At 61.7% G+C, this 13,363-nt stretch overlaps 1 protein-coding gene and 1 pseudogene across 1 annotated transcript; both read right to left on the bottom strand.

Moving 5' to 3' along the window:
- Nucleotides 1-273: 273 nt before the first annotated feature.
- On the bottom strand, nt 274-9,806 carry LOC115384850 (zinc finger protein Xfin-like). The gene is made up of 4 exons (XM_030087040.1): nt 9,536-9,806; nt 7,837-9,394; nt 2,523-2,908; nt 274-1,918 (listed from the first exon to the last, which is right to left on the bottom strand). Exons 1-4 carry the CDS (start codon nt 9,759-9,761, stop codon nt 480-482), a joined length of 3,609 nt encoding a protein of 1,202 aa, XP_029942900.1. The 5' UTR covers nt 9,762-9,806; the 3' UTR covers nt 274-479.
- Nucleotides 9,807-10,173: 367 nt separating this feature from the next.
- Nucleotides 10,174-12,866, bottom strand: LOC115384851 (dynein intermediate chain 3, ciliary-like; annotated as a pseudogene).
- Nucleotides 12,867-13,363: the final 497 nt, after the last annotated feature.

Raw genomic sequence — 13,363 nt, forward strand, 5'->3', positions numbered from 1 at the left:
GTGAACTACTAAACTACGACAGGTGAACTACTGAACTACAACAGGTGAACTACTGAACTACGACAGGTGAACTACTGAACTACAACAGGTGAACTACTAAAGTACAACAGGTGAACTACTGAACTACGACAGGTGAACTACTAAAGTACAACAGGTGAACTACTGAACTATGACAGGTGAAGTAGGGCAGGTGACAAACGTTTTGAATGGTGTTAGTTATAAAACATCACAGTAAGGCAAACATGAAAACGAAGACAGAGAAGCGTTTTCATCCTTTTTTAAATTCTTTTTAATTTGATGGAATGAAACATTTCTGTTAGAATCCAGTCTGATCTGGCCTACAGAGAGCCCCTCCTCCCAGTGGGGAACATGAAGCTCACATCCCTTCCGTTGTTCTCTCTCTCACACACAGTTGATGTGTTGTGTTTCCGGCGTGAAGGCCTCACAGGAACAGTCGGAGTCATGTGACCAGCAGACCGTCACAGCTGCAGGAGTCCTGGATAGAAAGCGTCCGTCCTGTGCAGGCTGTGCTGGGCCCCGCCCCCCTCGGCCCCCCCGCCCCCCTCGGCCCCCGGGTGGACCTTGAGGTGTCCGTTGAGCGAGCGCTTGGCCTGGAAGCTCTTGCCGCACACGTGGCAGCGGTAGGGCTTCTCGCCGGTGTGGATCAGCATGTGTCTCTTCAGGTCCACATCCTGCATGAAGCCCTTGCCGCACACCTGGCACAGGTAGCGCCGCTCCTTGTTGTGGAAGCGCACGTGCGTGTCCAGCGTCTGCTTCTGCGTGAAGCCCTTCCCGCACAGGCTGCAGGAGAAGGCGCGCTCGCCGGTGTGGATCTTCAGGTGCGTCTTGAGGTTGCCACTTTGGTTGAAGGTCTTTCCGCAGAAGCTGCAGGCGTACGGCTTCTCGCCGGTGTGGATGCGCATGTGCATCTGCAGCGCCGACTGTCCGGGGAAGCTCTTCCCGCAGGTGTCGCAGGTGCCGCCGGCGTCCCGGTGGGAGCGCAGGTGAGCCGCCAGGCCGTCGGCGGACTCGTACCGGCATCCGCAGAGGCCGCAGCCGCGGTCCGGCTCGGGCAGGTGGGTCTCGGCGTGCTTCACCAGCAGGCTCCTGCGCTCGAAGGCGTCGCCGCACGCCTTGCAGCGGTACGACGGCGCCGGGCTGCGGAAGCGTCGCGGTCCGGGGCCGGGGCCGCCGTCCTGGCGGTGCGCGGCCATGTGGCGGCGCAGGCCGCTCTTCTTGCTGAACTGCTGCGTGCACACGCCGCAAGAGTGCACGGCCGCCGCCGCGTGCTCCTCCATGTGTCGCTGCAGCGACGTGGCGTGGCAGAAGGCGCGGCTGCACTCCGTGCACTTGAAGGGCTTCTCGGCGGCGTGCACGTGCAGGTGCGAGGCCAGGTTGCCCTTCTGACTGAAGGCCTTGCCGCAGACGTGGCAGCCGTGCGGCTTCTCGCCGGTGTGCAGGCGCTCGTGCAGCTCCCGCGCCAGGATGGAGTGGAAGGCCTTCCCGCAGAAGGAGCAGGTCTTGCTGTTCTCGCTGTGCGTCTGCAGGTGCAGCCTCAGCGCGTCCGCCGACTCCAGCCGCTCGCCGCAGTATCCACAGCGGCCGTCCGGGTCGGCGGCGCAGGCCCGCGTCACGTGTTGGAGCAGGAAGCCCCTCCCCTGCAGCGTGCGGCCGCACACCAGGCAGCTGTAGCTCTGCGGGGGCGCCGAGCGCCGCCGCCCGCTCCGGCCCCGCCTCTTCCTCCGCGGCGGTCTGACGGCACTCCTTCCCGTCGGGTTCGCGTCCGGCTCGCCGTCGCTGCTGGCCTCGGCCAGCGGCTGGTAGGACGGGGAGGGCGAGCGGGACGCCCCGCTGCCGACGGGCTCCAGGTCCTGACGGTGCGGGGAGGGCTCCAGGTTCGAGTCTGGAGCCTGGAACTCTGAGGAGGTGGAGGGAAAAGAGAAAAACGTTACAGCACAGCCAATCAGAGAACAGCACAGGGCTCAGGTGCTTCTTGATAGGATGAGACCTGAGATGCCTTCAGGGACCAGTGGGTGTGTCCGGCGTTCCACATCAGGCTGTGACCGGTGGTGAAGACGTGTCGCCCAGCTGCTTCTGCTGGGAGTCAAACTACAGAACTAAGGACACTGGAGAATTATTCCCTCAGCCGGGCCGGGAACACCGGCTGATGGCCGTCCGTCTGCTCACTGCTGTTGAGACGTGACCAGGTGTAGCCCCGCCCCCTCACTGACTGTGACTGTTTCAATCAGATATGAGCGCGTGCAGCAGCAGAAGTCACATGTCGATCAAACAACGATAAACTCTCAGTAACTCTGAGACTTCATTGTAAAGGCTGTGTGGGGCGTTCAGCACATCTGCTGCTGCTGCCAGGAACAACGGACGCTTCAGGCTTCCGGTCACCAGTTAACAGGGTCACAGCTTGATGCGGAACACCGGGGGTCAGGACTCAATGGTCTTTGAGGCTCTCGGGTCTGCTGACCGGCGCGTCCCGGCTGCGCCGAGCTGAGCGGGCGGGGACTGACCTGCTCTGCTCAGCAGCACTCGGGGCTGGAGCACGGCGTCCAGCAGCCTCCTCTGGCCCCGCAGCTCCCGCTCGGAGCGCTCCAGCCGCTCCTCGTACTCCGCCACGGTCTCCTCCAGCAGAGCGACGATCTCCTCCGCAGCCGCCGCCAGCCGCTCGGGGAGCAGCGCTCTCAGCGCCGGGAGCTCCGCCGCTTCTCCTCCTTCCTCCAGCCGCAGCAGGAGGTCTGCGGCGGCGGCGCCCATCCGCTCATGGACCGACGCCCGCAGCAGCTGCACGGCGCACATTCTGCGGCTTCTCCGCTCTCTGCAGCCCGGGACGGAGACGTAAACACTCCGACTTCCGGTCCGGAGGAGCCGTGGAGGAGCCGTGGAGCCCCCTGCTGGACGGGGGGAGGAACAGCTGGAGGAGAGGAGGAACAGCTGGAGGGGGGAGGAACAGCTGGAGGAGAGGAGGAACAGCTGGAGGAGAGGAGGAACAGCTGGAGGGGGTGGAGGAACAGCTGGAGGAGGGGGAGGAACAGCTGGAGGAGAGGAGGAACAGCTGGAGGGGGGGGAGGAACAGCTGGAGGGGGGGAGGAACAGCTGGAGGAGAGGAGGAACAGCTGGAGGAGGGGAGGAACAGCTGGAGGAGGGGAGGAACAGCTGGAGGAGAGGAGGAACAGCTGGAGGAGGGGGAGGAACAGCTGGAGGAGAGGAGGAACAGCTGGAGGGGGGGGGGAAAGCTGGAGGAGAGGAGGAACAGCTGGAAGAGGGGAGGAAACAGCTGGAGGAGAGGAGGAACAGCTGGAAGAGGGGAGGAACAGCTGGAGGAGAGGAGGAACAGCTGGAGGAGGGGGAGGAACAGCTGGAGGAGAGGAGGAACAGCTGGAGGAGGGAGGAACAGCTGGAGGGGGGAGGAACAGCTGGAGGAGGGGGAGGAACAGCTGGAGGAGGGGGGAGGAACAGCTGGAGAGGGAGGAACAGCTGGACGGGGGGAGGAACAGCTGGAGGAGGGAGGAAACAGCTGGAGGAGGGAGGAACAGCTGGAGGGGGGAGGAACAGCTGGAGGAGGGGGAGGAACAGCTGGAGCCCCCTGCTGGACGGGGGAGGAACAGCTGGAGGAGAGGAGGAACAGCTGGAGGAGAGGAGGAACAGCTGGACGGGGGAGGAACAGCTGGAGGAGGGGGAGGAACAGCTGGAGGAGGGGGAGGAACAGCTGGAGCCCCCTGCTGGACGGGGGGAGGAACAGCTGGAGGAGAGGAGGAACAGCTGGAGGGGGAAGGAACAGCTGGAGGGGGGGGGGAAGAGCTGGAGGAGGGGGAGGAACAGCTGGAGGGGGGGAGGAACAGCTGGAGGAGAGGAGGAACAGCTGGAGGAGAGGAGGAACAGCTGGAGGGGGAAGGAACAGCTGGAGGAGAGGAGGAACAGCTGGAGGGAGGGAGGAACAGCTGGAGGAGAGGAGGAACAGCTGGAGGAGAGGAGGAACAGCTGGAAGAGAAGAGGAACAGCTGGACGGGGGGGCAGCTGGAGCCCCCTGCTGGAGGGGGGAGGAACAGCTGGAAGGGGGGAGGAACAGCTGGAGGGGGGGGAGGAACAGCTGGAGCCCCCTGCTGGAGGGGGGAGGAACAGCTGGAAGGGGGGAGGAACAGCTGGAGGGGGGGGGAGGAACAGCTGGAGCCCCCGGCTGGACGGGGGGAGGAACAGCTGGAAGAGGGGAGGAACAGCTGGAGGAGAGGAGGAACAGCTGGAGGAGAGGAGGAACAGCTGGACGGGGGGGGCAGCTGGAGCCCCCTGCTGGAGGGGGGAGGAACAGCTGGAAGGGGGGAGGAACAGCTGGAGGGGGGGGAGGAACAGCTGGAGCCCCCTGCTGGACGGGGGGAGGAACAGCTGGAAGAGGGGAGGAACAGCTGGAGGAGAGGAGGAACAGCTGGAGGAGAGGAGGAACAGCTGGAGGGGGGAGGAACAGCTGGAGGAGAGGAGGAACAGCTGGAGGAGAGGAGGAACAGCTGGAGGAGGGGGAGGAACAGCTGGAGGAGAGGAGGAACAGCTGGATGGGGGGAGGAACAGCTGGAGGAGAGGAGGAACAGCTGGAGGAGAGGAGGAACAGTTGGACAGGGGGAGGAACAGCTGGAGGAGGGGGAGGAACAGTTGGAGGGGGGGAGGAACAGCTGGAGGAGAGGAGGAACAGCTGGAGGAGGGGAGGAACAGCTGGACGGGGGGAGGAACAGCTGGAGGAGAGGAGGAACAGCTGGAGGGGGGGGAGGAACAGCTGGAGGAGAGGAGGAACAGCTGGAGGAGGGGAGGAACAGCTGGAGGAGGGGAGGAACAGCTGGAGGAGAGGAGGAACAGTTGGACAGGGGGAGGAACAGCTGGAGGAGGGGGAGGAACAGTTGGAGGGGGGAGGAACAGCTGGAGGAGAGGAGGAACAGCTGGAGGGGGGAGGAACAGCTGGAGGAGAGGAGGAACAGCTGGAGGAGGGGAGGAACAGCTGGACGGGGGGAGGAACAGCTGGAGGAGAGGAGGAACAGCTGGAGGAGGGGAGGAACAGCTGGAGGAGAGGAGGAACAGTTGGACAGGGGGAGGAACAGCTGGAGGAGGGGGAGGAACAGTTGGAGGGGGGAGGAACAGCTGGAGGAGAGGAGGAACAGCTGGAGGGGGGAGGAACAACTGGAGGAGAGGAGGAACAGCTGGACGGGGGGAGGAACAGCTGGAGGAGGGGGAGGAACAGCTGGAGGAGAGAAGGAACAGCTGGAGGAGAGGAGGAACAGCTGGACGGGGGGAGGAACAGCTGGAGGAGAGGAGGAACAGCTGGACGGGGAAGGAACAGCTGGACGGGGGAAGGAACAGCTGGAGGAGAGGAGGAACAGCTGGAGGGGGGAGGAACAACTGGAGGAGAGGAGGAACAGCTGGAGGAGGGGGAGGAACAGCTGGAGGGGGGAGGAACAGCTGGAGGAGGGGGAGGAACAGCTGGAGGAGGGAGGAGCAGCTGTAGGAGGGGGAGGAACAGCTGGAGGAGAGGAGGAACAGCTGGAGGGGGAAGGAACAGCTGGGGGGGAACAGCTGGAGGGGGGAGGAACAGCTGGAGGAGAGGAGGAACAGCTGGAGGAGGGGGAGGAACAGCTGGAGGAGAGGAGGAACAGCTGGAGGAGAGGAGGAACAGCTGGAGGGGGAAGGAACAGCTGGAGGGGGGGAGGAACAGCTGGAGGGGGGAGGAACAGCTGGAGGAGAGGAGGAACAGCTGGAGGAGGGGGAGGAACAGCTGGAGGAGAGGAGGAACAGCTGGAGGAGAGGAGGAACCGCTGGAGGAGGGGGAGGAACAGCTGGACGGGGGGAGGAACAGCTGGAGGAGGGAGGAACAGCTGGAGGAGGGGGAGGAACAGCTCGAGGGGGGAGGAACAGCTGGAGGAGAGGAGGAACAGCTGGAGGAGAGGAGGAACAGCTGGAGGGGGGAGGAACAGCTGGAGGAGAGGAGGAACAGCTGGAGGAGAGGAGGAACAGCTGGAGGAGGGGAGGAACAGCTGGAGGAGAGGAGGAACAGCTGGAGGGGGAAGGAACAGCTGGAGGAGAGGAGGAACAGCTGGAGGAGAGGAGGAACAGCTGGAGGGGGGAGGAACAGCTGGAGCAGAGGAGGAACAGCTGGAGGAGAGGCGGAACAGTTGGAGGAGAGAAGGAACAGCTGGAGGGGGAAGGAACAGCTGGAGGGGGGGGAGGAACAGCTGGAGGAGGTTAGGAACAGCTGGAGGGGGGAGGAACAGCTGGAGGAGAGGAGGAACAGCTGGAGGAGGGGGAGGAACAGCTGGAGGAGAGGAGGAACAGCTGGAGCCCCCTGCTGGACAGGGGAAGGACCTGCTGGAGGAGAGGAGGAACAGCTGGAGGAGAGAGGAACAGCTGGAGGGGGGGAGGAACAGCTGGAGGAGGGGGAGGAACAGCTGGAGGAGAGGAGGAACAGCTGGAGCGGGGAGGAACAGCTGGAGGAGAGGAGGAACAGCTGGAGGAGGGGGAAGGAACAGCTGGAGGAGAGGAGGAACAGCTGGAGGAGGGGAGGAACAGCCGGAGGGGGGGAGGAACAGCTGGAGGGGGAAGGAACAGCTGAAGGAGAGGAGGAACAGCTGGAGGGGGGAGGAGGAACAGCTGCTCATCTGATATCTGAGTCGCTCCTGATTGGTGACCCTCTGGTGACCTCCTCCTCCTCTGCCTCACTGGAAGTTGAAGACATGGGCTGTGTCCGAATGTCCACTGTGTCCTCTACAGGACACTGCACAGTGAAGACATCTGTAGGACTGTCTGAATGTCCGGATAGCAACAAAGAAGGGCACTAGAAATTTCCCACAATGCATCTTGAAAAGTAGTGAACATGGATGGTCCCTAGGCAGCTCAATATTACCCATGGTGCATTGCAAATCTCTAGCAAAATGGTGGAAGAGCAGCAGTGCACCAGGAAGAATTTAGTGATATATCTTTATTTATTCTTCAATGATTAGAAAGACGAGAGGAAAAGAAAACGCAGAATAAGAGACATTAAAAATATATATATGTTAAAAAAGGTCTGGTTACCATGGTTACCATGGCTACCATAGTAGCGGCCGGGGGTCACTTGGTCAGCGCTGAGAGAAAAAGTTGGGAGCTTTTAGTACAAATTCCAATGGATTCAGGACTGTAAAGTCCACTATGTAGTCCAGCTCTATAGGGACTGAGGGGTCAGGGGACAGTGTGGACATTTGGACACAGCCATGGATTCAACATTTCGGCCATTTTGAAATTCATCAGCAGTGGTGAAACATGAGGAGCCTCAACTGCTGAGGACCACTTCCTGTCTCTGAAACCTGCTGAGGACCACTTCCTGTCTCCATTCCTTTCTGTCTCTCACTGATATTATTTGTCATTTGGAAAATAAAATGTTAGAGATTCATTTTCCTCCTCTTTGATCATGAAGAGGAGAAAAACTCTGTTTCCAATGTTTGTATTTTTAAACCAAACCTTTCTGTTTAAAACAGGAAATCCAAACCAAAACATTCACAGACCTCTTTATTTTTTCACTTTGAAACTGAAGAACGAATGATTGAGCTTTTTCAGTGACAATAATCAGTGTAGCCATGGAAACGAACCCCTCCTGTGGGCGTGGCCTCGGGCCGTCACTGCTCTGACGCTTTGATGTGCCGCTGCTGAGGAGCTGCTGAACGCCGACAAAACCAAACGATCACCTGAGACCCGAGCGAGGAGCGAACAACCAGTTTCTGACCACCGGGGGGCGCCGCTCTCCACCGGGGGGGGGGGGGGGGGGGGCACTCTCCACTGGGGGGGGGCGGGGGGGGGAGACTGCTCTCCGCCCCTCACAGCTGGATGAAGTCTGCATGTTCCTCCTGAGCTCTCTTCAGGCTGGGATCTGAGGCGGCGGCCCCCCCGGGGCGCTCGCCGGCGTGCACCTTCATGTGCGCGTCCACCGAGCGCTTCTCCTGGTAGCGCTTGCCGCAGACGGCGCAGCCGTACGGCTTCTCGCCGGTGTGCGTCAGCATGTGTCTCTTCAGGTCGATCTTCTGCACGAAGCCCTTGCGGCACAGCTGGCAGCCGAACGGCTTCTCCTTCTTGTGGAAGCGCTCGTGCGTCTCCAGCGACACCTTCTGGCGGAAGCGCTTCCCGCAGAGGCTGCAGATGAAGGGCTTCTCGCCGGTGTGGATCCTCATGTGGGAGTCCAGGTTGCCCACCTGCCGGAAGTCCTTGCGGCAGACGCGGCAGCTGTAGGGCTTCTCGCCGGTGTGGATCCTCTTGTGCACGTCCAGATGTTGGCTCATGGTGAACTTCTTGCCGCAGACGTCGCAGGAGTAGATGCGCGGCCTGCCGCCGGTGTGGCTCTTGATGTGCCTCTTCAGGACGGCGTTCTCCATGAAGGTCTTGCCGCAGAACTCGCAGATGAAGGGCCGCTCGCCGCCGTGCAGCCGCTCGTGGCGCTCCAGGGAGCCTTTGCGGGGAAAGTCTTTGCCGCAGTGGCTGCAGCTGAAGGGCTTGAGCCCGCCACCGCCGCCGTCTCCGTGAGTCTGGAGGTGGAGCCGCAGACCCTCGGGGGAGGGGCAGCGCTCGCCGCACACGCCGCACGCCGCCTCGTCCCGGTCCAGGTGCGTCTCCGCGTGCCGCGCCAAGTTCCCTGGGTCGTGGAAGGTGGCGCTGCAGACGAGGCAGCGGTGGGACGGGGCGGAGGCGGGGCCGGGGCGGCGGCGGCCCCCGGTACCGGGGGGCTGGGCGGCCCGGTGCTTCTGAGCGTGGCGTCTCAGCTCGCCGCTCTTGCTGAAGGTTTCCCCGCAGGCGTCGCAGCCGAAGGGCGGGTGTCCGTCGTGCATCTTGACGTGGCGCTCCAGCGAGCCGGCGTGGCCGAACGCCCGCCGGCAGACGCCGCAGCTGAAGGGCTTGTCCGCCGTGTGCGTGCGCATGTGCGTGGCCATGTTGCCCTTCTGGTTGAAGCCTTTGCCGCAGACGGCGCAGACGAAGGGCCGCTCGCCGGTGTGCAGCCGGCGGTGCGTCTGCCGCGCCCGGACGGACGGGAACTTCTTCCCGCAGACGTCGCAGGTGCGGCTGCGGTCGCGGTGACTCTGCAGGTGCAGCCGCAGAGCGCCGCCGGACTGCAGCCGCTCGCCACACACGCCACACACACACTGCGACTCCGGAAACACGTGCTTCTCCACGTGCTTCATCAGGAACCCTTCCCCGTCGAACGACTTGTGGCACACTCTGCAGCAGTGAGGCAGCGCCCCACGCTGCTCATCCTCCTGCAGGGGGGCCCCCGGGGGCCCGGGGGGGCCGGGGGGGCCGGGCCGGCGCTCCGGCTCACAGACCTCCTCCTGTGTGGACGAGGCACTGGGTGAAGACTCCTGACTGCAGAGGCCGATGGACAGACGGAGCCCTGCAGAGGACACAGGACAGTGAAACACAGACGCACACGCACACGCACACACACCACGTGCATGTTCCCGGGCTGTGGCGGGATTCTCGCACTCCGCCAGTTGCTGGAGCGCTTCCGGCTGTTCCCGGATCCGGGACTCACCTCCCTCCGGCTCCCGGCTCTCCTGCACCGCGGTGAGGATGAGCTCCACGGCGGAGGAGAGCCGCTCCGTCAGCAGCCTCCGGAGCTCCCGCAGCTCCGCCCCGCAGCGCTCCCGCAGCAGGCGGAGGACGTCCTGCACGGCGGCGGCCAGCTGGAGCTCCGCGGCGGCGAGCAGGCTGCGGCCGCCCGGCAGCTGCTCCTCCTGCTCCTCCTGCTCCTCCGACATGATCCGGATCAGCGAACAAAGGCCGCCATGTAAACAAAGCCGAGGCTTCCGGGTTCAGGCGGCTGCGACGTGACGTCAGCTAGCAGACGCTTCGCACGCCAGCATGACGTCATCACGCTCGTCTCTCCGCGGACTCCCTCATTTCTTCCTTTTTCAGCCATGGAACTGTTCTCCGTTCTCCGTTCTCTTTAGCCCCGTAAAACCACCTTTAACATTTGAATTGAGATGAAACTTTCCCAGCAGCCAGCTGTGAATTTCTACAACTTTATCAAACCTGAAAACAGCTTCTCTCACAGTAGAACACACGGAGCGGGTCGAGATGGAAGCTCCTGCTTCGGACCGGGTCCAGACCAGAACCGCTGGACCGGCGCTCCTGCAGTCCGGACCAGGTTGTTCTGAAGATGTGAAACTTTCACCAATGTCTGGACGAAAGCGGATGTCGGGACGCCCTGGTCTCAGCAGAACTCAGCGGAACCAGGAGGTTCTGCCTCCAGCCCGCCGGCGCCCTCTGGTCCTCTGAGCTGCTCTGGAACCAGTCAAGAAAACGACATTTCCAGAACAGCTCCAGATGCAGGAGCACCTCCTCCTGCTCCTGCTGCTCCTTTTTTTTTCCCCTTTATTGAAAAGATCAATGTACACATAAAGCAAGCATAAAACAATGTATACACATACATGAAGAAAGAAAGGAGGAAACAAAGATTACAGGAAAGAAAGGAAAGGGGTAAAATATGCCACATTAAACGCTAGAGGGGGGAGTCCTGCTCCTCCTCAGGGGTCTTCCTTCATTTCTTTATCACAGGTGTCTTTTTCCTGGAAAAGAAACTAGTCTTAACACTGTAAACCCTCTAATAATGACCTGTATTCCATTAAAAGCCGTCTCCTTTAATCACCGGGTGTGTCTTTGAAGAAAGCTCATAAAGCTTTTTTTTTGTCTTTTCTTTGTTTCTGTGAAGGACTACGTCGCTGTACTGACAGCACGTTGCTGCTTTTTGTAACTCTGATTACGGAGATAAACTTTAACCATCGTCTGAAAGCAACAATCAAGCAAGAGTCTGAAGGGTCTGGAGGGTCTGGAGGGTCTGGAGGGTCTGAAGGGTCTGGAGGGTCTGGAGGGTCTGGAGGGTCTGAAGGGTCTGGAGGGTCTGGAGGGTCTGGAGGGTCTGAAGGGTCTGAAGGGTCTGGAGGGTCTGGAGGGTCTGGAGGGTCTGAAGGGTCTGAAGGGTCTGAAGGGTCTGGAGGGTCTGGAGGGTCTGGAGGGTCTGAAGGGTCTGAAGGGTCTGGAGGGTCTGGAGGGTCTGTAGGGTCTGGAGGGTCTGGAGGGTCTGGAGGGTCTGAAGGGTCTGAAGGGTCTGGAGGGTCTGAAGGGTCTGAAGGGTCTGGAGGGTCTGGAGGGTCTGGAGGGTCTGAAGGGTCTGGAGGGTCTGGAGGGTCTGAAGGGTCTGAAGGGTCTGGAGGGTCTGGAGGGTCTGAAGGGTCTGGAGGGTCTGAAGGGTCTGGAGGGTCTGGAGGGTCTGGAGGGTCTGGAGGGTCTGAAGGGTCTGGAGGGTCTGGAGGGTCTGGAGGGTCTGAAGGGTCTGGAGGGTCTGGAGGGTCTGAAGGGTCTGGAGGGTCTGGAGGGTCTGGAGGGTCTGGAGGGTCTGAAGGGTCTGAAGGGTCTGGAGGGTCTGGAGGGTCTGAAGGGTCTGGAGGGTCTGGAGGGTCTGGAGGGTCTGGAGGGTCTGAAGGGTCTGGAGGGTCTGGAGGGTCTGGAGGGTCTGAAGGGTCTGGAGGGTCTGGAGGGTCTGAAGGGTCTGAAGGGTCTGGAGGGTCTGAAGGGTCTGAAGGGTCTGGAGGGTCTGGAGGGTCTGGAGGGTCTGAAGGGTCTGGAGGGTCTGGAGGGTCTGAAGGGTCTGGAGGGTCTGGAGGGTCTGAAGGGTCTGGAGGGTCTGAAGGGTCTGGAGGGTCTGAGGGGTCTTGGAGGGTCTGGAGGGGTCTGGAGGGTCTGGAGGGGTCTGAAGGGTCTGGAGGGTCTGGAGGGTCTGGAGGGTCTGGAGGGTCTGAAGGGTCTGAAGGGTCTGCGCTTGGTGAGTTTCTAACAGGAAAAGATGTTTTTTGCGTGTAGAGAAGCTAGAGCTAAAGAGCTAAAGCTAGTCAGCGTATTTGTTTGAAGCTCTGATTGGTTGAAGTAGCTGTCAGTCAAAGTCCACAGGGGGAGAGGCGGGATTCAGTGAAACTCCTCCTCCTCCTCCTCCTGCTCCTCCTCCTGCTCCTCCCTCCTCCTGCCTCCTCCTCCTGCCTCCCTCCTTCCTGCCTCCTCTTCATTCCTCCTCGCCTGCTTCCTCCTCCTGCCTCCTCGCTCCTCCTCCTCCTCCTCCACTCCTCCTCGCGCCTCCTCCTCCTCCTCCTCCTCCTCCTCCTCCTCCGCCTGCTCCTCCTCCTGCCTCCTCCTCCCTGCTCCTCCTCCTCCTCCTGCATCCTCCTCCTCCTTCCTCTCCGGCTCCTCTTCCTCCTCCTCCTGCTCCTCCTCCTCCTCCTCCTCCTCCTGCTCCTCCTCCTCCTGTCTCCTCCTCTCTGCTCTGCTCCGACCGGCTCCTCTCCTTCAGACGGAGCTCCTTCTGTCGCGCCTCCAGGATTTTCTCCCTCTTGGTCTCCCGCTCGAACATCTGGAACCGGACAGAATGAGGACAGAATGCAGTCTCTCTCTCAGTGTCTCAGTGTCTCTCTGTCCCCCGTCCCCCGTCCTCACCGCGGCCAGCAGGCTCCTCTCGTTCCTCTGGACCCGGGTCAGTCCTCCACTGAGCTGCAGGACGGCAGCGTCTCCCTGCTGGGACCCGCAGGCCAGCAGGCGTCCTCCGTCCTGGACCCGCAGGCTGTGGAGCGCTGCGTCGCACACCTGAGGACACAACGCGCATCAGGGGGCGGGGCCGGCGGCGGGGGGCGGGGCCGGCGGTGGGGGGCGGGGCCAGCACCTGGACGCTCAGCGTGGCCCGGCTCTGTTTGAACAGGATGTCCCAGACGTCCAGCGCGCCGTCCGTCCTCACCGAGAAGAAGACCGCTGGTCTGACCGGAGACCAGCAGGCGTCGGTCAGGTAGGACGGCTGGTACCTGGAACACACCCAGGAGAACCTGCAGAACCAGGACCGGGCCAACGGTGGGAGAACCAGGACCGGGCCAACGGTGGAGAACCAGGACCGGGCCAACGGTGGAGAACCAGGACCGGGCCAACGGTGGAGAACCAGGACCGGGCCAACGGTGGAGAACCAGGACCGGGCCAACGGTGGAGAACCTGCTGCAGTTGTTCCAACTCCGATACCAGGATCGGAAACTTTGCCAAAACTGCCGAAAATGCTGGCATCGGTATCGGCGAGTCCTGGAGTCCTGGAGTCCTGGAGTCCTGGAGTCCTGGAGCCCAGGCCCCGATCCGAGACCACATCGCTGATTAAAGTAGTCATCTATTTACTGGCTAGCTCCGTTAGCTCCGTTAGCTCCGACACATCTTCTTCTGTGATGCTTTACGGCAGCTTGCCACCATCTTTGGTTGTACTACCGCCACCTGCTGGCCGGTAGCTCTGACAGTTCTTTGGTGCCGCTGCTGCAGCTCGATATTTTTACCAATGAGGAAG

Source organism: Salarias fasciatus, unplaced genomic scaffold, assembly GCF_902148845.1.
Source record: "Salarias fasciatus unplaced genomic scaffold, fSalaFa1.1, whole genome shotgun sequence".
Classification (NCBI taxonomy): domain Eukaryota; kingdom Metazoa; phylum Chordata; class Actinopteri; order Blenniiformes; family Blenniidae; genus Salarias; species Salarias fasciatus.